At 39.6% G+C, this 24,525-nt stretch overlaps 1 protein-coding gene across 2 annotated transcripts in view; it reads left to right on the forward strand.

The window, feature by feature from the left end:
- Positions 1-24,525, forward strand: part of PCNT (pericentrin) — a 100,959-nt gene that overhangs the window by 27,055 nt on the left and 49,379 nt on the right. Inside the window, exons 17-29 of one of the 2 annotated variants that reach the window (XM_086466221.1) lie at positions 46-121; positions 1,152-1,368; positions 2,773-3,014; positions 4,928-5,400; positions 6,780-7,356; positions 8,493-8,726; positions 11,604-11,768; positions 15,033-15,179; positions 16,707-16,858; positions 17,670-17,884; positions 18,324-18,550; positions 19,997-20,156; positions 21,095-21,238. In XM_086466221.1, coding sequence (XP_086322347.1) covers positions 46-121; positions 1,152-1,368; positions 2,773-3,014; positions 4,928-5,400; positions 6,780-7,356; positions 8,493-8,726; positions 11,604-11,768; positions 15,033-15,179; positions 16,707-16,858; positions 17,670-17,884; positions 18,324-18,550; positions 19,997-20,156; positions 21,095-21,238 — 3,029 coding nt within the window. The remainder of the gene's footprint in view (positions 1-45; positions 122-1,151; positions 1,369-2,772; positions 3,015-4,927; positions 5,401-6,779; positions 7,357-8,492; positions 8,727-11,603; positions 11,769-15,032; positions 15,180-16,706; positions 16,859-17,669; positions 17,885-18,323; positions 18,551-19,996; positions 20,157-21,094; positions 21,239-24,525) is intronic. The other variant, XM_086466222.1, reaches the window with a different exon arrangement.

Genomic DNA, 24,525 nt, shown 5'->3' on the forward strand with positions numbered 1-24,525 from the left:
ATTTGTGACATGTTACAATCTTAAAGTTTAAAACCCTTTTCCCAGTTCTTCTGTCACAGTTTTTGATGAAACTACTGAGAAAGAGAGAAGGGATACGTTTGGTCAGCTGGAAAAACATCAGGTAGGATTTTTGACATCTTAAAAGTTCTCCTGTTCATTACAGGACCTGTGGGAAAATTGACATCTGATTTCTAGCTCTTAGCAAAGAGTTAGTTAATTTGAGACATTTATTAAGGCTTAATTATTTTTGACTATATTGTAAGTTATCAACTTTAAATAGTTCTCAGGCTAGCAGAACAGATGAAACATAGTGTTCTGTAATTTTGTGTCTACTGGATTATCCTATGCCTAGTAAGGAGCTTGTCAAAGCTTTTCCGTGCAAGTGCAGAATTCACGGTCTTTCTCTTTGGCATCTGTTGTAATTGTGCATTTTATTGCTGTCTGTCCTCTTCAAGTGGAGATGCTAATTTGGTCCGTCTTCCATTTATGCACCTATTTTAATGTATTTTCATGTACCTTGTTGTAATTTAAGATCTTGACTTCTTTGCTGAATTTATTTGAAGTTGACTAAGAGTTTCAAATATGAATTTTCCTTTTTTATTTGGATATTTCTTTTTAAATTTAATTTTTAAAAGTATTTTTTTAGCGAGGGAATGATAAGCAGACAAAACACATACAAGACAGCATGAGCTCAATTTTGTTAGTACATCACACAAAAACCATATGAGTTATAAATGAGAAATGTATACATCAAGCCTTTTTTCTTGCTGCTGTTTGTTACCTCGCTGAGTATGAAATTGCAGTCCTAGATTGTTAGAAAAAGTTCCCTGGTGTGTATAGAAAGGGCTCTCCATTGTTGAGTCAATAGTTTCTCTACCTAGCTGAGTGTGGGACTTCCTCCTCTATTATACTTTCAAACCGTTCCTGAAACTCTGATCTGCCTTGTGGCATGGTTCCAAAGTGTATCTGTCTTGAGGGGCTCTGCAGATGAGTGCCAGGAATGGAGCAAAACCAGTAGGGTTTTTGGAAACTAGGTATATACATGTCAAGCAGGTGCTTTATAGTGCAATTCATGTAGTGCTCTCATAGAAAGATTCTCAGCATGGTTTCTTCAAAGCTGAAGATGTCTTTCTAACCCATTTCTTATGTAGGAAGAACTTGCCTGTTTGCAAGTACAACTTAAACAACAACACAGGCGTGAATTAGATTCCTTAAGATCTTCTCTTGCACTTCAGTATAAGGAGGACCTGATGAAAATGAAGGTGGATCTGTCAGACAAATATATAAAAGAAATTGAGGAAATGAAAAGAAAGCACTGCTTAGAACTTGAGGAGCTCCGTGCCCGACTTTCAGAAGAACATATTAGAGGTAAGATGATCTGACAGACTGGGAAGTAAAATGGTAAGCTGCTTGTGTGACGCCTATTTTTCTTTAAATAGTCTTATCTGAAGAAGTTTTGAATTTGTTATTAGCTTACTCTAAACTATAGGAAACACTTAACATATATTAATCCCTGGCATTTTGCTTTCTGAGTCTTACGGGCGTGTTGAGTTGCACTTCCAAAGATGTGGTGACCTGAAGTTCTTTATTTTGTAGTAAAACCTCCTACAATGGTGGAGCAGTTGCTAGGAGGAGTTGGTCAGGTTTCCATTCTTGATGCCTAGAAGGGCACGGTCAATTCCTGAATTATTATTTGTTTGAAAATGTCTTAGTGTTGTCTGTCAGGTATGTTAAATGTCCCTTGTATTTGCATGAAATAGGCCAGTTCTCAGTCTGTTCCACAGAGCAGACCCACCTCTGTTCTGTGTTCCGTACCTCTTTTGCCTGTCGTCTTTTTGTGGGTTTTAGAGTGCTCTGCTCATTTAATGTTAATATTTCATTTTCCACTAGTAGGCACACGCATTGGGGTGAATTTTTTGAACAAAGAAGAAAGTATTATGGGTAGCAGAATTTGTAATGGGTATCTTTTGCTGTAGATTTTAGGTTAAAGTTCCTCTTAAGGCTAAATTTAACGAGACTTCCTATGTGATCGTGGTTTTATGTAATTTCTTAACAGTTGCTGCTTTTCTTGGAATTCTAATTTATAGAAAAATACTGCCTTGTTGTGGTGCAGGTAAGGGACCATGGCACTTGTATCTGCACCTTCCTTCTGGGACCACAGTATGATATGCAAACATTTGAATTTATAATCCATAACTTACAATTAGCTATATAACATGCACAGCTATGACTAGGTTAAAAGGATCAGCCCAACTTTTAAAATTTACAGTTATATTTCTTACCTTCAACTATTTATTTATCTATTTTTAATACTAGACAATATCTCAAAACAGCTTAAATTAAAATGTTTAGAGATTTGTCCCATCTGTTTTTGGGGGAAATGCCTTATGTACACATAGGCACAGTATGTGCAAAAGAGGAGATGAAACTTCCATAAATCTGCTGTTCCATTGCATAAAAAGAAAGTCAGCTCTGTGGCTGTTGCTGATAGGAGGGAAGTCCTGCCACGGGTTTCATGATCTGTCCACATTATTCTGTGTGTTGATACCGATAAATTTCAAAGGTGGTGATAAAACAACAGAGTACAAAATCATCCTGATAAAGGATTCTTGCTGGTCTATAGTTAATGTGGCTACTGATAAACTGCACAGTTGACAACATTTAGCTTTATTTCTGTGCATTAATAGAACTATTAAAATAAAATAAATTCCAGAATATAATTTTATTGTTTGGTTCAGGTTGTGTTTGTTTTTTTTTTTTTCTCCTTTTCAGAGATCGCCAAACTGCACCTACAGAGTGCTCAAGATGCAGCACGTCAAGTTGAAATGGAGGTGGCTGAGCGAATGTCTGTGCTGGAGGAAGAGCACAATGCTAAGGTCTCTCTCTTCCACTCTGAGAAACAGCATATTACAGAGCTTTCGGAAGAAATAAAGCACTTAAAGCAAGAGATTACTAAACAAAAAGACTTTTCTGTGCAGAATGAAAAGCATCTGAAAGAGGAGGTAGAAAAGGTAGTTCATATTACAGTACTGTTTTGCATAGAGTTGGGCAAACTCAGATCTGTTGGGAAGGCTAAGGGAGATAGAATTGGCACTTATCTTTAAATGTCCCTAGTTTAGTGTTAGTAGCTTCAGCTTTAAATGGACTTGAATGGATACACAGAAATACTGGAATACAAGTCTGAAATTCAGAGCACTTTGGTGTTAAACGCTTAGTTTCTTTGCAGATGAGCTTTTTCTTTAAAAGCACAGACAAGAAGGCAGGTGCTTCAAAGGTTGATCCAGTCCACCTTTTATATTGACATGGGTCAAGCCATACATATACCACTCCAATATAGGCACGTACAAAAGGTCCTTGTCCTGAACATCTCCCTGCAGCACACTGTAGTGTCCCAGTGCGAAAGTAATGTGGTGCCCTTGCGTACTGTGACTCATCATGTGGTAATGGAGAATTCAGCAGAAAGCGCTGTGGCAGATGGAAAAAGCCCTTCTGGTGAACAGGTCCCCTCTAAGAAATTTCTGGGTTTGATAGGACTGTCTTTTGAAGCAAGTAACTAAATAATTTTTCAGAACACTTTTTTGAGAGAAGAGAGAATCAGACAACAGATTTCTGCCACTGCTTTGCTTTGGCATAGCTCTTACACCTTCACTGTCAAAGTCGTAGAGTTGGGAGAATCATATCTGGCACCTTCCTTCTCACCTGTTATCCTCAGATGGGACAGCTGATTTAGACCTAGATTTGATGTTAATTCATTGCTTAATTTGTTCCAGTATTTGAGTGGTGATGAGAATTAGATGGATGAAGCTCTTACTTCTCAAGTCCTACTTTCCTACCTTTTTAAAGAGATAGGTATCTGTATCCTTTTCCAGACTTAAAAAGGGTGGAGAAGGCCATAGAAAGCAGTTGCAGACTGTCTGTGAATAACACAGAGACTCAGCTGAAGCTTTCAGTACTACTACTTTATCCCTACCACGTGCAGTATCATGTTTGTGGCACTGCTGGCTGGGCAAAAGATTAAGCGTATACAGAATGTGGTGTTTGGAATGAGCCTGTCACACATACTGATCCTCTGTCTGGAAATATATGTTTAGTTCACCTTCTGGTCTCTTGCTCTCAGAACCAGAGTGAACTGATTTCCTCAGTTGCCTCTCTGTTTCCAGTGTCTCCCGCAAAAGTTTTCATGGATTGTGTGTTAATCAAAATCTGGGGGTTCTGCATTTCTCTTCTGCCCTTTCATTTAGGTTGTAGCATAAATGAACGCTTAAATATTTGTTCCAAACAAACCTTCCAAGTGAGAACTGAATAGTATACCTCATACTGATGCTCCTATGTGATCTCCTATTAGCTTTTAATTTTAAGAGATGACCCTGTCGTTTCCTTATTTTTCTATTTATTTGTTTACCTCTAATGTATTTTAGAGTCTTTTTTTGCCCTTGGTCGTTGAGCAATCATTTGGTGCTTTGACTTCTGTTTTTACGCTACATGCTTTTTATGTTGTTTTTACTCTACATACGAGAACTGTCCTTCATGGACTTGGACACTGCATATAAAACACCGCTGGAATGTGTAAGGAGAGATTTAAAAGTTTTTTAATCATGCCCAATATAAATACTAAAGGTGCCCATAGCTTTATCAGTTGAACTCCTGAAATAAAGAAAAGTGACCCCAAGAGAAAACAACATAGAGTACCGTAGTCTAGAATTTTGCCTTAATTTTTTTCTTATCTTCCTTATCCCGGTTAATTCTTAACAATGCATTGAATTCAAGTACCTACACATTGATATTTCAGCCTTATTTTTATTTGGAAAGGTGACTTCATTGCAAGAATTTAATCTCTCCAAGACCTTAAATGCCTGAGAATGTTCACTTTACACACTTCAGGGTGGTTTTGCTATTTTCCACGTTTTTAAAACAACTGTGTCCACAGGTAAATAAAATTGCTGAGGATCACAAGAATAAATTAAGGGAAGCCAGAGAAGAAGTCCAGAAAATAGAGACTATGTACAAAGAAAAAGAGAAGAAATGGAAACGTCAAAGCGAGGATGAGAGAATTCAAGCAGAAGAGAAGTTATCCTTGTTGCGTATCGAACTGCAAAATAGAGCGGAATGTGAGAAGCAGAATTTACAAAAGGAGTTTGAACTTCGTGAAGCTGAAATGAATCAGCTTCAAGATCACCAAGCTGTCAAAATTCTAGAATTGGAGAAGCTGGTAAAAGAGCAGCAAAACAACCTGCAGCAGCTAGAGGACAGCCTTGCCAGTGCACAGGCTGTGCAGAAATCTCAGGAGCAATGTGACACTGACCTGCAGGCAGCCAAAGCGCTCATGGCAGAAGAAATGGAAAAGGCCATGCTTTGTCTGCAGGAAGAATGTGCACTGAAAGTTATGGAAGCACAGAACAAGTAAGTCCTGAGTATTGGAGCGCTGTCACCAGTTTGGCCACTGTTTCTGTTGCTTTTTGTTATTTTGAACTTAATGAATGGTAGTGATGTAGTTTTGTCACTTGATGGCACCGGCTGACTTACTCTCCCGAGGAACACTACTGCTGTCCATTACCTTTACTATAGAACTTTCCTTTGTGTAAATGCATTTAATCTAGTCTAGAGATCAAATGAAGTGTAGTCAAGTTCTGCCTTTTACAGTTAAGAATACAATACACAGCTGAAAATTGTATACTGGCCTCGGAGGAGGGGAAGTCTGGTTCCACGTGTAAGTGGAAAAATTCTCAATATTTTCAAGCGTTTTCAAACAACTCAAATGAATTTGAGCAAGTTTTTCCTGGTGAACGAAGCTTGTGTTAAGCATTGAATGCTGAGATTGATGGGCCACATCTAGTATTCTTCAGTTCTGGTTGGACGTGAAGGTTGTAACTGCTCAATTTTTCCTCCCCTTCCTACCCTCATTGTTTTAAGTATATTAAAGGAAATATTCAGACTACATGCTTGTATTTGCATGCATTGCTCCAAATTTATCCTTTCTTTACTCCCGAAACAGATACTCACAGAACAAGATTGGCGAAATAATTACAGTAAGAATACACCAAAAGCAGGAACTTAGCCTTTAAATAACCAAACGCTTTTTAATTATTGGTGTCTGTATCCAAAAATACTATAGTTAATGATTACAGTAAATTGAAGCACTTCAGGTACTAAATGTTCTGCATTAAGCTTTAAGCAGACCTCAGAGAGCTGAGATGAGTTTGGAGGAGCCCCCAAGTAGCACACATACACTTCCACAGTGGTTTTATGTCTTAGTCTTAACTAGATATTTTTAGAAATGTTTCTTATGACAGTTCATTTACTTGCAGACAACATATTTGAGATGTAGACAATGTATATACTGTGTCCTAGATGCTCTCATATGGCAATCGTTTTCTCAAGCAGAGGGACAGTGAACAATGCTTGTATGTTGCTCTGTATTAGTGAGTAATTTAATAGGGGTGCCAGTCTACCTAGTAATAACCAGATACTACCAAATGACATTGCATAAACCTTTAATTATGTGGCTATGAAATCATCATAGGATCATTTTGGTTGGAAAAGACCTTTAAGATCATCAGGTCCAACCCTTATTCTAACACTACCAAGCCCACCACTAAACCATTGTTGTGGCTTGCTTTGAATTAGTTCTGTATGTGAAACGTAAAGTAAAATTTGTGAAGACTAACTAAGGCCTACTTATTTTTCTTTAATTTTTATTTACTTCAATTATTAAAAAAAACCCAAACAAACAACAGTACCTTTTTGACAACATTCTCTTAACTTTCTTGGAAATAATATAGATTTATGGAGGAACACAAAGCCACGACTCAGAAATTCACAACTGAGCAAGAGCTTCTTCTCAAAGAGCTGAAAAAGAAACATGTCGATGAGCTGGAACTCCAAAGTCAGCAGTTACAGGAGAAGCATAAGCAGGAAGTTTTGTCTCTCACAGCTGAGTTTCAGACAAAGCACCAAACTGAAATTGAGGCACTTAAATCTACACTAGAAAGGAAACAGCAGGTTCAGCTTGAAGGTTATATTGCTGAACTACAGACAAAGCATCAGGCACAAATTGATGAGCTGGAGGATAAACACTTATCAAATCTGGATTCATTGGAGTCATCCTACCTCTCTGAAATTCAGAATATAAGAGATGAACACAATCAGGCTCTTGAGAAGCTACAGCTGCAGCACACAGAACAGCTCCATGAAAAGGATAAAATGAATCAAGCACACTTGGTTCAGGAGATAGAGATGTTGAAACTAAAGCATGCTGAAGAACTTCAACTCTCCCAGAATAATTTGAAAATTGAACTAGCTACTGTTCATATGGAAAAACTTAAAGCCATAGCTGTTGAAGCAGAAGAAGCTCATAAGGTGAGTCAGAAAGAAAACTTGGCATAGAAGGTGAAATTTCATGGTACATTGTGTGGGATCACCTTTTTACTCGTTCTTGGGGTGTATTTCTACAACCTCCTTTGTGCCAGCACTAGCACTTGTGTGCAGCCATGTTATAAGCTGAAATAGGAAACCGGAGCTGAAAATTAAGTCTATCTGTCACTTCCCCCACCGAATGCTCAGACTAACGAGTCTTAAAGCTCAGTGTGTGGAAAATGTACAGGTGAGGTAAGTATTTTTGACATCATTCAGATTGGAGGGTCTCCATTTTGTGGCTCAGAGCTTCTCTGCTTGATAGAGTTACCATGTAATTCTTCAGAAGTGATTAGAACAAAGTAAGTGTGTAATTCTGTAGGTTAAGCTACATCTCTAGGAATCCAAAGATCCTCCCTAGTCGCACAGTCTCGAGGGGAAGAGTAGAAGAAAAATATCTCTGGAGGCCCAACGTGAGATTTTGGGAGCAGGTCATGGGTGAGGAGATCTTGACTTGGGGCCTTTAGCAGAAGTCCGTAGCTTTACTCTTGATAGGGCAGAGGTTTAAGCTCTTTTGTTCAGATGGGTAAAAAATGATCCCAAGACTTTTCCAAGTCAAAGAGGTAAGAAGGCTTAGCTCATTGCTAAAACTTCAGAGTCCTCCAGAGAGAGAGAGATGTACTGTTTTTCAGATTTGTCTGTCACCATGCCCACTTCCCAAACTTATGTTTATACAATGTTTCGGTGCCCACAAAGACTAAGAGGAAAGTCTTGTGGGGGGAAAGGTGGGTATTTTTCTTTTGTCCTGTCTTTGCTAACTAATCCTAAATCTCTATTTTAATTGGTTTTGAGAGTAAAGAACTGCAAAAAGAAAAAGTTGCAGATTGTACTGATGAGGAGCGCTGTTATGGATAGAGGCATAAGCAGGGGATTTCCAAAACTTACTAGATAGGAAAAATAAACCCATTTCATTGATATAGGATGTGTATATGTATGTGTGCTCATCATTCATGAGGCAGTATTGTTCCTGTTTACTTAAAAAGCATTGTTACAGCAGGACATGTGCTTTACAAATGAATTACAAAAATATTTGTACTTACTCCCCCCCCTTTTTTTTTTTTTTTTAATTAATACTTACACAGGATGATTTAAACACAGCTCTTCAAAATCAAAGGAGGTTGTTGGAAGAAGAAAAACATCTGGCCCTGGATATATTACGTGAGGAAGTATTGCATATGGAGGAAAAGCATAGAAGAGCACTCCAAGAACTTCAGGATCTTCATGAGGCAGAAATTAAGAAACATAAGGAAGAATTCTCCAGGGAGCTGGAAGAAGAACTGGGGAAACTAAAAGCACAACATGAACATGAACAAGAGGTCAGAATGTTGCTAGTATCTAAACCCCGAATAATCCATACTCTATTGTGAAGTAAATTCAGTTTATTAACCTTAGAAGTAAGGATGTATATCTAGATGCTTTTTTTTTTTTTTTAGTGCCAGTAGATAAGAAGAGACAAAGTTAAGATTTTTAAGCCTTGCTTTATCTAAAAGGACTTAAAGGAATTCATGTATGTGTATTAATCTGAATTTTAAAAATTTGAATCCATGTTTGCATGGGTGGGTGGGCTGGCTTTCTTTTACATTCTTGCCATATTTAATTTAAAATTTTAAAGCTGCCATTTTGATGGAAAACTAATAGATAATAATTTAGGTCATTAACCATTTGTGGAAAGTAACTGCTCACTTCAAGCTTTTACAAATAAACAGCCTTTGCTAACATGGATTTCTTCTTTTCTTAGAAAAATTATAGTAGGTAATACTTTTCCAGATACGTTTTCTCAGTGAAGTTTGGAAATCTTGCTAGTTGCCCTTAAAGCTTTACCATTTCTTCTTGTTGGGAATGTTTATGTGTAAGCTTGATGGTGTTTACTTTCATACTGAAAGCTAAAAATATCATCTGCGCTAAGTTCTCTTTAAACATTGAAATGGAACAAGATGTCCTATTTGTTCAGTCTTTCATACGATCTGATTTCTGTTGATGCAAGCAGCCATAAGTGATCAAGACTTCATTCACTTTTCTACATTATATATTATATTAATATGTTAGGAGAGGTAACAAACAAAATGGGCTTTATCCAGCTCTAACCAATCAATGTATGTTGTGTTGAAGTAGAACTTAACTTTTGCTTTTTCACTTACTAATTTGAAAATTGGGTAGTGTGCCAAATAATTCTCTAATCATTGGTGCACCTTTGTATTACCTGGTGAACCTCAAAAAACATTTAGGTTTGAGGAGATCCCCCATGTTCTTTTGGACTGTCACAGAATGGCCGAGGTTGGAAGGGACCTCTGGAGATCATCATCCAACCCCCCTGCTAAAGCAGGTTCACCTACAGCAGGTCGCACAGGAATGTGTCCAGACGGGTTTTGAATATCTCCAGAGGAGGAGACTCCGCAACCTCTCTGGGCAGCCTGTTCCAGTGCTCTGCCACCCTCAGAGTAAAGAAATTTTTCCTGATGTTCAGGTAGAACTTCTGTGTTCCAGCTTGTGTCCATTGCTCCTTGTATTTGAAGAAGCCCTTGTTGTTTTTGACATCTTTGGCTAGATTTAATTCCAAACAGGCCTTAGCCTTTCTCGTTGCATTCCTGTATACTCTGACAACATTCCTGTATTCTTCCCAAGTGGTCAGTCCCTTTTTCCACATGCTGTAAACTTCTTTCTTCCCTTTGAGTTTTTTTCCCAGAAGCTCCTTGCTCATCCAAGCAGGCCTCCTGCCTCCTTTGCTCAATGACTTCCTCATAGGGATGCACTGATCTTGAGTTTGGAGGAAGTGATGCTTCAATAGTAACCAGCTCTCTTAGGCCCCCCTACCTTCTAGAGCCTTAGCCCATGGGGTTCCTCCAAGTAGGTCTTTGAAGAGGCCAAAGTTAGCTCTCCTGAAGTCCAGGGCTGCAATCCTACTGATTGCCCTGCTTCTTCCATGCAAGATCCTGAACTCCACCATCTGGTGGTCACTGTAGCCAAGGCTACCCCTAGCCTTCACATCCCTGACCAGTCCTTCTTTCTTTGTTAGTACAAGGTCCAGCAGCAACCCCTCTCCTCGTTGGTTTCTCTACCGTCTGAGTCAAAAAATTATCATCAATGCTCTGCAGGAACCTCCTGGACTGGGTGCTCAGCTGTGTCGCTTTTCCAGCAAATATCAGGGTGGTTGAAGTCCCCCATGAGGACCAGGGCCTGTGATTGAGAGACTGCTTCCAGCTCTCTGTAGAAGGCTTCATCTACCTCATCATTCTGATCAGGCAGCCTGTAGTAAACCCCCATGTAGCCCATAGTAGCCTGCCCCCTAATTCTTACCCATAAGCTCTCAACTCATTTCTCATCCCCCCCCCTAGGCAGAGCTCAATACATTCCAATTGTTCTCTCCAATAAAGAGCAACTCCTCCACCTCACCTCATTGGCCTGTCTTAAATGTACATAGCCACCCATGATGGCATTCCAGTCATGCAAGCTGTCCCACCATGACTCTGTAATTGCAGAGGCCAGTTGTCAGGCCTCAGAGCTGGTAGAGGTTTCCACCTTGTGGGAGTGCATTGCAAACTCTCTTTACTTTTGGAAGAATAGTTTGCACGGGAAGGTAGTTTTGTTAGTTTTCTGGGAAGTTCTCATGATTATTAAATGTTTAAGCCCTTCATCCTAGAAATAGGTTTTATATCTATTCTGATGACTACAGTGACTCTTCTTAGAGAAGAGTGGAAAAAAACACCTGAAAATGAACAAAAAAAAAACCCCTGAAACCTTTCTCTGGTATTTTTGATGGATGACTTTGTATCTCATAGGATAATTGCATTAAATATCACTGCGTGATGTGATTTCTATTGTTCAAATGGGATTAAACATCTTAACAAAATATGTTTTCCCTTTCTTCCTTAGTTCTTTGAATTTCTCTTAGGGAAGTGTTTGTTGGAAAGAACAAGTAGGGAGTATTTCGTTAGTCTGACCTCGTATCTCCTGTATTCATGGAACCACTTGATATCTAATGCCTTGTTGCATCTTACCTGTTTTATATCAACTTGCTTTTTTTCTGTAGTCAGCATCGTGATAAGCTGACAGCTCTGTATGACCTTGAGGACTGGAGAGAACTGTTGTGAAAATACCCTTAAGAATTAGGTTGAGCTTGATGATTTTGTTTTGGTTTTATTTTTTTTCTTAATTATAACACTATGGCTAAAACCTTTTATATTACTTGTCTGCAGATGTATGCTTCTGCATCGGCCTCTGAAGTAGAAAGTGTGCGAACAGCTCTTCTGGCTCAATTTGAGGAGGTAAAATTAAAACAGCAACTTCAGTTCCAGGAAGAGATTGAGCTGCTGAAGTGTCAGTCAGAGGTACTCCTTGAACAGCAGATTGCACAACTGAAGGTAGGGTCCAATTAAAATGAACTTCAGAATACACCCTGGTAGCGTGTTTTGCTGAAAAAGAACGATTGGTATACATTTGTTCTTCAGCTGCGTGAGTCTCAAATGATGATCCGAGTTAGATTTCTTGCTTCACAATGTTAGATCTGAAGCTGAGAAAACTCAGTAACAACTAAGTGTTATTAAGCAGATATTCTTTATTGCGGTGCCGGGCAGCATGGGGGATAGCTCCTTCCATATGTGCATGCCCAAGCATTAGGATTCTCGCCTTATATTTACAGCTTTCATGTTTATTCATTACATTTCTAAGAAAAGGTTGAGTTATTCTAATTATTTCCAGGAATTCGTTAACATAAGTTCCTCCCATAGTCCCACCTCAGTCTACCCAAGTTACGCCCCTGTCAGGGGTCCTTGGTGGTTGTTGGGGATGAAGGTCTGAGTCTTCCTTATGGTTGAACTTTTGAACTTGTCCTGTGGTGCATGTCCTGTACCATCCTGGGTCTTTTCCAATTTGCAGAACCAGCTCTTGCTAGCATCCCTCCCTATCTCTCCTGTTTAGTCTTTTGTGTTCCTTGAGCCCCACAGTCTGATTGGAGGATTCCACCTGGTGTCCTTTGCTTGGCGGATTCTGCTTCATTCTTATCTTTAAAGTGTTAGTTAGTCCGCAATGGATGTATGCATAACGGTTAGTAAAAATTGGCCTCCCTCCCTATCTCTAAAGGCTGGTCAGCAGCACTTTTCTAAAAGCCAGTTTTCTAAAATCTAATTAGCCATTTCTTTATTACAGATCTAGAAAAGCAGGGTTGAAAACAATGCAGCGTTCTCTAAACAGTTATGGTATTTACTACAGGGTGGTCTTAAAATCCTGAATTGGATGCGAAGTGCTGTCCTTTAAACAAAACCAAAGAAATCAGTGGAAAGTTATTTGTATTTGCTCTAAGCAACATTCCTTGTGTACGTTTACCTTCTCTTTGTCATTTTAAATGTTTTTCTTCTTGATGTCTAGAGAGATTATGCCCTTGGCCTATCATCCCTTGTCTACTGTGCTTGTGTATATATGGCAAAACCATGTTCAGTGTTATCTAAGCTTTTACCAAGTGTGTGATGACAGAAAGCACTTTGTGCATGAGATTTTTTTGGAGTTGTTCTTAATGTCTGTTTTCTTGGGCTCATAATTTGAGTTCCAAACTTTCATCTTGATAAGCATCTTCAAGATGCTTATCTCTGAAAATTACCTTTGTTTGGCCTTGCATACGATGTGGTAATTGCCTGTCATCGTCTGAGCCTTGTGCGAAATGCCTTCATTGGTTAGGTGACAAGCACCTGTCTAGCTGTTAAATGAATGGAGAAGACACATTCTGTGTCAGAAGAGAGGGAAACTTACCAACCGACTGAGAATGGTGCTTACATTCATCTCTGTGCTATCGCTGTACTGAGCATGTGTTGAGCTCAAGTTGTTGAGCATAAATAACTTAGATTAGATAAGTACCATCTCCTTATTTGCTTCTCCTTGGGAGATTTCAAGGCATCCTTACTGTTCCTGTTAGTGCTCCAACATGAGGTGGGACTTTTCCTAACAGTTGCACAAATCTCTAGAACTGGATGCTGCAGATGCGCAGAAAATTTCTTGTTTCCTGCCTCTGGCCTTCTGTGGAGTCCTGGTCTCTCTGTCTGGTGCAGCTGCCTTTTGAAACAGAAAGCTGCTGAAGGTATATTTGGCATTGCTGTCCTCAGCTGAACCCCAGCCTTCAGTCCATAGGAGCTGGGACTGGACTGACTGTTACGCATATAACCCAGAAGTGATTGCTACTTTTCTCTCTTGTGCTGCTTAGGTGCTGTAGTCAATATTTGGGACACCAGAAACTGCTCTTTTCATTGAAATTCTGCCAGGGGTAATTCTACTACTAGTATAGCTGTCTCTGGGTTGTTTTTTTTCTTGTTAACTCTGTGACTGGTGTTTTGTCCTAGAAGAGACTGACTGGATCTCTTTGTAATGTCAGGCTGAGCTGCATCATGGTCTGATATAGGTTTTTACAAAATAATAATAATAAATAATAAAAACAACAAACGAACAAAACCCACAAAAAAACCCCACCACAACCCAGCTTCCCCCATGGTCATTTATGGGGTTATCTTCATTGCAGCCAGTTTCTTTACTTTCTTCCCCCCTGCCTTCCCTAGCAGATTTTAGGTATTCAGAGTTCCTTTCTGCAGTCTGATGTAATCTTTTAGTGGATGCATTGCTTCTGAGAAGAACAGGCAGGCTGTTTCAGAGACTTTGTCCACAAGTTTACTGTACTGGTCGAGGAAAGTCCTCATACTCCTTTGTGCCTGTTCATTTGTATCTTGCTAACTGCTAAGCATGCTGCTATTTGAGTTTACTCAGTGCAAGGACTGGCTGAGTTTTCCACAAAGGATCCAGGACAGCTCAGGTGACTACATATGTTCTGCTCTGAAGTTTTATTTCATGTCCTAGGGAAAAACTGTTTTCTTGACCTACTAAAAAACAAAAACAAACAAAAAAACCCCAAAACAAACAAAAACCTACAACAAAAAAAGAGGCAGCTATCACCTTAGAGTGTATTGGTGCTCATAGATCAAATTGCACGAGTTTGGATTTATACCGTGATCAAAAAGACTTGCTTCCCAATTCTGGTGTTGCAGGAACAATTACTAATCAGGGTTCCTTGTAGCCTCTTTGGGAAGGGATCCCAGGACCTTCTTTCACCTCCCTTATTTGCTGATGCAGGAGTGGGCTATGTCTAATAATCCTTTCCTTCAGAGTGCTTTAGAGCACTCTGAGGTAAGTGAGATCCAATTTAATAGCTTTTAGATCATTTAGCCGTGTAAATCTACCTTGTAGATTTCAGTTTGTTCCCGTAAATCACTTCTCCTGTGTGGAATTCAGTACTATGCAAGTTGTACTCCTTGCAGTTGCTTGAAGTGGCTTCTGTCCATCTCTGTCTTGATTTATCCATCTGTTTTCTGTTCCTCACCACTATCTCAGCAGCCTGAAATGACCCAGATCTCAGTGAGCACATTCAGACAGATCATTTACCTACCTGCCTATTTTTAAATCGTAGTTTTGGCACTTTTTTGTTGATTTGGGGGTGTTACCTGTGTAAGTTACTGCTAGTTAATCTGAAAGGTAAGGAGTCCACATAAAAAGAAAAGGGGGGGGGTTGGTTGTGGGGTTTTGGGGGCTTGGTGGTGTGGGTTTTTCCCCTTCTCCCTCTTTGTAAATCAAAGCATATGTGACTTACACAGGACGAATTTGAAGCTGAAAAAAAGGCATCACTACGTGACAAGGAGCAGATATTGATTCAGGAGAGGGAGAAGGCACAGGCTGCTCACCAAAAGGAGTGGGAGGTGTTGTCAACCCAGCTGCAGGAAAAAGCAGCAATAATTATCCAGGTGCGTGGGAAGTATTTTAAACCTAGATTTCAAAAGTGCTTTTGTGTTGTATTTTAGCACAATATTCTCATCTTTCTCAAGATGTATATAGAGGGACTGTACGTGTAATTCTTGCAATCACTAGTTTTCAATGTGTAATGTATGATGGGTTCCATCTCTTAATCAGTTTGCTGCAGCAGTAATGGGGAAATTGAAACTGGGTAGTAGCTTGAAAACTGGTCTTCAGCCATTTCTCAGGGAGATTAACACTGCTTTATAAGAGAAGCTTGGATGTTTGTCTTGTTGTCTTGGTATTGATGCCATCTTGGTATTGATGCCATCTGTATCTATCACATTTTCTTTTGTCAAGAAACTAGTGCTGTAGTAGCTTTTGTTGGACCAACTTATAGCTTTGAGGGAGTAAGACAAGCAAATTGGAATTTTGGATCTGGAAGCGGCAAAGATAATATTTAAACAAATAAAATTTTATTCCTCCTGTAAAGCAAATACCTAAGTTTAATTGAGGTTACCCAGAAAGCTTTAGAGAGAGGAACAGCTTGAAAAAGGCATCTGTTTTATTTGGGAAGTTTAGAAATGTCAAGTTCGTTTTCAATGATTAGAATAATAGCTTTGAGTTTTCAAAACAGAAGATAAAATGAAATAAACCATTTATGTCTCTTCTCACAATTCGTGAAGCTTTGACCAAAATGTAAATTTGGTAAATTGGACTATTCTGTTAGGCCTTTATGTTTAGTGGGAACACTGAGAGTAATGCTAACAATTTCCCCTACTGGAAGAAATGTGGTGTTGTTCCCTGCTCTTCATGTAGGACTTGATGAGGGGTGAGAAAGTTGTCAGAGGAGTAGAATGCTTTGCTTTTCTTGCAATTGCCTCCCAAGTAGATATTTTGACTCCTTTGTTGGCTTACTTTTGAGACAAAGTTTCTAACAGAATAGGACTGATTTGTTTGGTAGCTAAATCCGGGACTCGGGGGTGGCTGTATACATATGTATATGTATATTTACTTTTTTTTTAATGGGATGGAGGTGTCATCTGAACATATAAATATGAGAAAACATTTTTCTAGAAATTTGTTTTCAGGCAGAGCTTATAAAACAAAGAAGAAAGCTGGCACTGATGATACTGGCTCAGGTTGCTGTTCAGGTTTGTGTGCTACAGTGTTACTTTATGCGAGGACATTCCTTTGTGCCTTTGAGGCATAACAGCAAAAGCAAACGAAGAGCAAATTGAAGTATGATGCAGAATTTTTACAAGCTTTTTGCATTGCTTGTATGTACTGAGTCTGAATGCAAGTGAGGCAGCTCCATGACACAAAATCAACATCAGAAAAAGAGAACTAAAAAAAATAACCATTCATTTCTAGTCTTTCTGCTGTCCTTCATTTCTGGTGCTTGTAGAAGCAAATTTGGGTGACAGCAGATGATGATTGTGTGAATATATATGAAGTGATGTAGGGTAAGATCATTGGGTGAAGTACATAGTTTAAGCAAAAAGATTGACTTTGCATTACTACTGTATTTTCCACAGATGGAAAAGAAAGTGGAGTCTTTAAACCGTGAAATAGAGGAGACCAACTCTGAACTGGAGACCCTTCTTCAGCGGCGGGACAGAGAAAACCAAGAAGGAGGGAATTTGGTAGCCATGTTGAGATCTGATATTGAGCAGTCCAAGGATGAAAGGTTTGCCCATTTTGGGTTACATAGTGCTTAGTGGTTGGCGGTTTTTTGCTCGTTTTCTCATTTTTCATAAAGAAATTGGTAACTAAGCCAGCTCAAATTAATAGTGTAGGATGATGATACATTGGTTTTATTTGCAAGGTTTTTTTGAGTCTTTTTAATTACCAACCCATCTTGATATGGAGAGCAAGGATATTTTTTTTAATTCCTTTTTTTCTTGTGATCTGATGGAGACTTTGGTGGTTTGGGGTTTCCACTGTCTAAATTCTTGGAAAAAGCTAGGAAATGGAGAAAGCATCTTGGTCAGAGAAACTTTTCAGTGCAATATGGCTTGGTTTGCTTTGTCGTTGGAATGTGTGTGTTAGAGAAGTTGTTGTGCTGAATAAGCTTCTAGAAGAATTCCCTCTCTCGCCCTTAAACTGGGTTACTGTTTTTCTTAAAACAAAAATTGTATTTATGAAAACAGTTTAGTTGTCTACTCTGCCAGAACAACCTTGGTTATGTTGAAGTCACAGATACTAGAGTAGTAGACGTGTTCTCCCTACTCACTGATGCTTCCACAGATGTGGAAGCCTGAGATGCTTGTGACTGCAGTATGATCTCTCCATCTACCTGTGGAGAAGACAAAGGTTTTTTGCTGAGCCTGCTCTGTGAAATGGCCTTGTTTTTTTGCAAGTCGTCTGAATCTTCTTCAGCAATAACAGTTAAACCTATGGCAAGATACCCATTTTGGACTGTCTGTTTTTCAGTAGGTTCAAAGTGTCTTTTAAACCAAGTGCATGCAGTCTAAGTGTTCAAAATGCTTTTGTTCTAGGAAAAAAATGCAGGAATCTTATCAACATGTTTTGAAATTGCTTGTGGAGTTGATGAAGGCCATAATAGCTGTTGAGGACCTTATCTGTACCAAGATTGGTCTTTGCCTTGATGACAGTCTGGCTTCTGGGGATTCTAGAGAAAGTCACAGTATTATGGAAGAAACGGGTTTCATGCAGTATTTCAAAGCCAAAGAAAAACATCACCTAGAAAAAGGTGAGTGTAAATCTGCCTAACGGGATGTAGTCAATTCACATTCTTGAAAAACACTTTTTCATTTCCTTTTATATGGATGAGGTTCAGAAAGGGGATGTCTCTTGTGGTGTTTTCTGTGTCTCTTTCAAAGTTCCTCTGTGCTTAAGATCAATGTTCTTTCATTTTAATTATTTTAATAGGGCAACTACTAAAATCTTGCTGGAAAAGGCTGAATGTGGATTATAGAGCAGGAAAGATGAACTTGGTGAATGCAGAGTTTCAGGATCTGATGTATAGCACAGTATTTCCAAATGCTGTGAAAGACTGTCTTGATTTTTCAACATTGAGTTATTGATGTGTGCAAGTTTGTAATGCATCTTCAGAACCAAACAATGTGACTGTCTGATGTCAGTTGTTATGAGTGGCCAGTTCTGTGTCATTTTTCTGTGTTTTTAAATACCTTGCTTGTTTTCAGGAGATGAGCTGCTTGATGAAACTCTCACAGAACACAACCAGCTGTCTCCAGTGACTGATGAGGGGTCCGAGTTGAGCCAATACTTATGTGAAAGTGTTTTTGCAAAGCCAGAAATGGTATGTGAAAATGAAGACATTATACTGAAAATCTGTCATCGTTTGCGTACTGCAGTGGAGAGACTTCTGGAACTGCTTACAGAATCAACTAAACAAGTAAAACTTTTTAATCTGTATAGATGTGTAATTACATTGGAAATGTGAAATTGTTTTAACACTTGTGTATTTAGTACCCTGTAGGACTGGCTACTAAAAAGGAACAGATTGTGTCTGAACACTGGCATGTGTATCCCCTGCTGCTTACAATAAAGATTTTGAGCTTATTTGATCATTTCTTATAAATGAGCCTTTAACAACTTTTTTTTTTTTTCTTTTAGCAGATCCTGTAGGAAGGCTCTAAGTTGATTGTCTTGAGTAGATTTAAATTAGGATGTTAGATGCATTTGGTAACTTCAGGAGACCAAGAGTAAAGTGTTTTTGAGGAGTTTTTATCACACTTCACATCAATGCTGCTTCAACATTCGTAAGCAGGTTCAAGAAAAATCCATCCCATGTTAAAATGTTTTGAGAATATGTAGATAGCAGCAAGCAAACGTCCTTGTAATTATATACTGTTTAATTGTGGTAAAAGGAACTGGACTCAATACCATAAAACAATTTGTTTTGCAGTGTCTAGACATTCAGTTTTGGGAAGAGAAGTTATAAATCTTGGCTAGATGCCTGAGTACTGTGTACGTTTAGAGGATTGACTTTAGTGCTACAGTAATTAGCTTGTTGAGTAAGGAAGCCCCTAATTTAAGAGAAAATGTGAAGGGAAGGAATATATCTGAAATACATCATCTTGTCAGGCATTTTGTGCAACCCAAAGATAGGTGTCTTCATGAAATGTATATTCACCGTCTTAAAAAGTCCTTCCTAGAATGAGGGTGCTTAAATTTATATTTTTAGGTACTGATGCTGGTTCCACTAGCATATAGCTAATTTGTGGTTAAAGCGCTTGCCCAAGCCGTGACAGATCTAGATTCTAGGTTACCTTCATCAGCTGAATTCAAGCATACTTTGCTTACATCTGTGAAATGTTCTATCCACCAGGATAAGCTAAATATAAACTAAATGGGAATGGGGCTGCCCTATTCCTCTCCTTGAACTTAAGACATTGCACGTAGGAATGCAAGACACATAGTGTTGGAGAAGTGGTGCCGTACCTTGGAAAGCTGATGATGTATTGACTTCACTGTCTATTAGATGTGCCTGAAGCTCTTGTAGAATTTAAGTGTAAGGGTGCTTTGAATTTCAAGTGGCTCAGGAAGTGTCAAGTTGAGCAGTTTAGCCAACAGGGAGCTATCTCTCTTTATGCACAGTGAAGAAACTTATGTGTCTTAAGATTTATGGCAAAACCAGGGGTATGTGAATACAGGAAGTCACCAAAGTGTCCAAGGGTTTTGGGTAAAGTCAACCTAGTACTAAAATGAAACTTCAATACCTGGACCTTAATGCATAAATGTTATAAAAAAATGAAAAGTGTTTGGTCAGATGACTGTAGTATTATTACATTGCGTGTGCATCCAAGATCTGATGCTGGGGGAAATTGTTTACTTTTAGCTGGAGAAAATGCATGAAAACCATGCACAACTTGAAGAATTCAGCTGCCGCAACTGGGAAACAGCCCGGGTGGTTACTCAGCACCAGGAACTAATGGAGTGCCTCAATGAGGAAAGTGAGGCCAAGAATCAGCTGGCACTAGAGCTTCACAAAGCAGAGGGTAAGAAAATGAAAAAAATAGAGATTTGTGTCATTTACTTATAGCTCATTCCTCTTAGTATCTACGATGTGGGTTTTGTGTCTTTTTTATCTGTCTGTGTATAATCCATTTTCTGCGTTTCAGATTGCTAAGTTACTTGAAACATGTATCTTCTCTTGCAGTTCTACTACTTAATTCTCTCCATGCATTTCCCTGGTAGCACTTAGTCCTATATTTGTACCATTGACTGTGTATGGAAAAACACTGCTATTTTTAAAGCAGCAGTTTGCATTCCTGCATGTCTAAATGTGGGAGCTTGGATTATTGAAAAGAAGACATGCTCCCAGTGTAAATCAGCCTGTTTGTCTGACCTTGGAAGGGTTCACCATGAACGAGAGCAATGTTTGTTAGTAGTACAGGCATAAAGAGATTCTGTAAGAAAAGACAAAAAGGCTGGGGCTGTTGATCTTAACACTGTCACAGACTGCATGTCGTGAATCTAATTCCCCCACATGAAGACTGTTATTTGAGGTCTTTGCCTTTATATAGGAGAATCTTTGAGGGTTTCCCTGTCCTTCAAGTTGAGTTTCTCTTCCCTAATCGTGACATCTGCTTTCCATTCCTCTTCTCAGTCATACTCTTTTAGGCTTATTTAGTCATATGTTGTGAGGTGATCCCACGCCACCAAAGCTTAATGATCCCCATATACATTCTACATGTTTGGAGACGCTTTGTGACATGGCAGTCTCAAATCTGTTAGAATACGTTAACTGGTACATTTTATTCCTTAAGATACCTCAAAAAGCCTGGCTACAGTGTAAATTTAAGTTATCTAGCACTTCTTTTTCATGTTGCCTTCCATTGTTTGCAAAAAATTGTTTACTCATGTTTTCAAGCTGCTTTATTGCAATAGGTGAGTTTGTCTGCTGCTTTATTTGCATTGTGACTTGGGATTTTAGGCATTATTGAAGGCTATGTTGCAGAAAAGGCTGCATTGGAAGAGGCCTTGAATCTAAAAGAAGAATCTGAACGTCGTCTTGTTGTGGAGCTGGAGAATATGCGTGAGCGCTTCCAGGAGCTAACCCAGGAGCAAGCAATTCTTGGTGAGGAGTGGATATGGCGCTATTAGTGGAAAACAAAATTGTGTCCAGTCAGGGCACAGTGCAATGTGCTTCTACAGTGTATCAGTCTTTGGTTTAATGACCTAGTGAGCATCTCGGTCTGTTACAGAGGTTAGCAGGGTCTTCCTGTAAAAGTGGAAAATAAAATAAAGCAGCTTGTTCTTTGCTTCTAAGACGATAGGACTGTTAGTGAAGAGTACTGCTGTAGTCTTATGCTTGGTTAGAAATGGAGAGTGTCTGAAAAAATAAGATGCATCTATTAACTACAGGTAGTTAGTTGCTGAGGGAAAGGATGCAATCCAGAGCCACCTGTCAAGGCTTAAGAAGTAGGTCGATGTGAACCTCATGAGGTTCAAGAAGGCCAAGTGCAAAGTCCTGCACCTGAGTCGGGGCAGCCTGCGGTATCAGTACGGGCTGGAGGATGAAGGGATTGAGAACAGCCCTGCTGAGGAGGACTTGGGGGTACTGGTGGGTGAAAAGCTGGACATGAGCCAGCAATGCGTGCTGACAGCCCAGAAAGCCAAAAGTATCCTGGGCTACATCAAAGGAAGCATGGCCAGTAAGTCGAGGAAGGGCATTCTGCTCCTCTGCTCTTATGAGACCCTACTTGCAGTACTGACTGCGTCCAGCTCTGGAGTCCTCAGCACAGAAAAGACATGGGCCTGTTGGAGCCAGTCCAGAGGAGGCCACAACAATGGTCAGAGGACAGGCTGAGAGAGCTGGGGTTGTTCAGCCTGGAGAAGAGAAGGCTCCGTGGAGACCTTCTAGTGGCCTTCCAGTGCTTAAAGAGAAAGGGAAGATGGGGGCAATCTTTTTAGCAGGGCCTGTAGCAATAGGACAAGGAGTAACTGTTTTAAACTAAAGGAGGGCAGATTTAGATTAGGTATAAGGAAGAAATTTTTTTTGAGCATGGTGAAACCCTGGAACAGGCTGCCCAAGAGAGCTGGCAGAAGCCCTATCCCTGGAAACATTCAAGCCTGGGCTGCATGGGGCTCTGAGCAACCTGATCTGGTTAAAGATGTCTCTGCTCACTGCAGGGGGGTTGGACTGAGTGACCTTTAAAGGTCCCTTCCAACCCAAACTGTTCTATGAGTCTATGATAATTAGCACCTAGTTAGTAACTGAAATGCTGGTTATTTGACACTGCAGTCAAAGAAAGGAGTTGGAGCTTCAAGGCTTTTGACTGCTTCCAGGACTAAGGAAATTGCTTAGAAATAATGGAAGAAAGAAAATACTCCTGGAAGATTACTTGAATTATGAAAAAATATTGTGGTGGTGATGTGTAGTTAGTTTCATGCATAAACTTTTCCCCTGCTCACCAGCCGTCTTCTGTCAAAACACAGACACATGATCAGTAACGGTGACTGGGTAAAGACTTTAATGATCAAGCTCAAAGTCCGTTTAGGTTTTTAAAGGGAAGTATATGGGCTGAAAAAGCTGAATGAGGTAGTGTTGTTGGAGGCGCAAGTATCTTAAACTTTTATATAAAGGGTGACTCACTGCAAGCTACAGACAGCCACTGAAATGCCATATGAAACTCAGATAAATAGCTGCAAATAAGCGTAACTCCTCCTCTACATAACTCCTTCCCCCACTCCATCACTCCTTCAGCCCCACAAAGTATGCGATGTGATGTTAAGGTAATTACAGGGAGCTTGTATAGGTAAGTGGAGTAGGATGGGGGGGACTCTTCACCATGCTGGATGGAGTCTAGTAACACTCAATGAGTGGAAGTTGGTGCTGTGGCAACTCACTCTGCAAATGAAGGAGCACACGTTTTAACAGTGACAGCAGTGATTTAATAAAGACCCTGAAGAATCTCAGTGTAATATAGCTGGCTTACATGTAAGATTTTTTTTTTTTTTTTTTTTGATTCACAGAAGAAAATTCAGAAATGTGTGACTTGCACTATGCAGGAACCCAAGACTACGTTATGCTCGTTCTTAAGGATGAATCTGTGAATCATTTAAATAGCACTATGATAGGATTCTATGATTATATGGTTTTGACTTCTTGAATTTGCAGCCTTAATGTCATTCTAGTAGTTTTATAAGTTAATTTCTCTGTATCATCTTCCAGTAAAAATTTTATGGTTTGGCATCCCTGCCTTTCCATTTCTTCTAATACCAACATTACGCTATGCTCAGCTATGTCCCTATAATGCCACCTTCAGCTATGTTGCATAGGTCTTTACTGCCTGAGCAAACTACATAAAAGGTAGTTGTACATAGTGCATCCTTATGTCAGAAATAAAGATAGCAAGAAACAGTTTTGTAGTGGATTTCTCCATTGTCAGTAGCACAGGAATGTGAAGACTCTAGGTTTCAGGGTATGGACCCAAATTCTATAGGAGGGATGTGTTTGACTGGACACAGTCTATATGTTGCAATTATCTGTCTGCTACTCAAGAGCCTCTGTTGTAGACTTCTACTTGACTTTCAGCCATACTGTATCATTTGTCTGCAACTCTTGCCTGCCTCTTGCCTCTCCCCCACCTTATCGTCTTCTCTCCACCTTGCTACTCTTCACCTCTGTTCTGACTCTTGACTGTACCACTGTCCTGCTCTTGTGGGCCACCAACCTTCCTTTTGGCTCTTCCTTTTGGCTCTTCCTTTTGGCTCTTCCTTTTGGCTCTTCCTTTTGGCTCTTCCTTTTGGCTCTTCCTTTTGGCTCTTCCTTTTGGCTCTTCCTTTTGGCTCTTCCTTTTGGCTCTTCCTTTTGGCTCTTCCTTTTGGCTCTTCCTTTTGGCTCTTCCTTTTGGCTCTTCCTTTTGGCTCTTCCTTTTGGCTCTTCCTTTTGGCTCTTCCTTTTGGCTCTTCCTTTTGGCTCTTCCTTTTGGCTCTTCCTTTTGGCTCTGCACTCAACCTTTCAAATACAGTGCAATCAAAATACTCGTGTTGTGTATAGACTCATAGAATGGTTTGGGTTGGAAGGAACCTTTAAAGGTCATCTAGTCCAACCCTCCTGCAGTGAGCAGGGACATCTTTGACTAGAAAAGAATAAAATATTTTTGGTTGGAAGGGACCTACAACAATCATCTAGTCCAACTGCCTGACAACTTTTGGTCATCTCTGAAGTGAAAGCATGTTAAGGGCATTGTCAAAATGCCTCTTAAATGCTGACAGGCTTGGGGCATTGACCACCTCTCTAGTAAGCCTGTTCCAGTGTTTGACCACCCTCTCGGTAAAGAAATGATTCCTAATGTCCAGTCTAAACTTCCCCTGGCACAGCTTTGAACCATTCCCACACATCCTGTCACTGGATATGAA

The sequence above is a fragment of the Leptosomus discolor genome, chromosome 5, assembly GCF_034619465.1.
Source record: "Leptosomus discolor isolate bLepDis1 chromosome 5, bLepDis1.hap2, whole genome shotgun sequence".
Classification (NCBI taxonomy): Eukaryota; Metazoa; Chordata; class Aves; order Leptosomiformes; family Leptosomidae; genus Leptosomus; species Leptosomus discolor.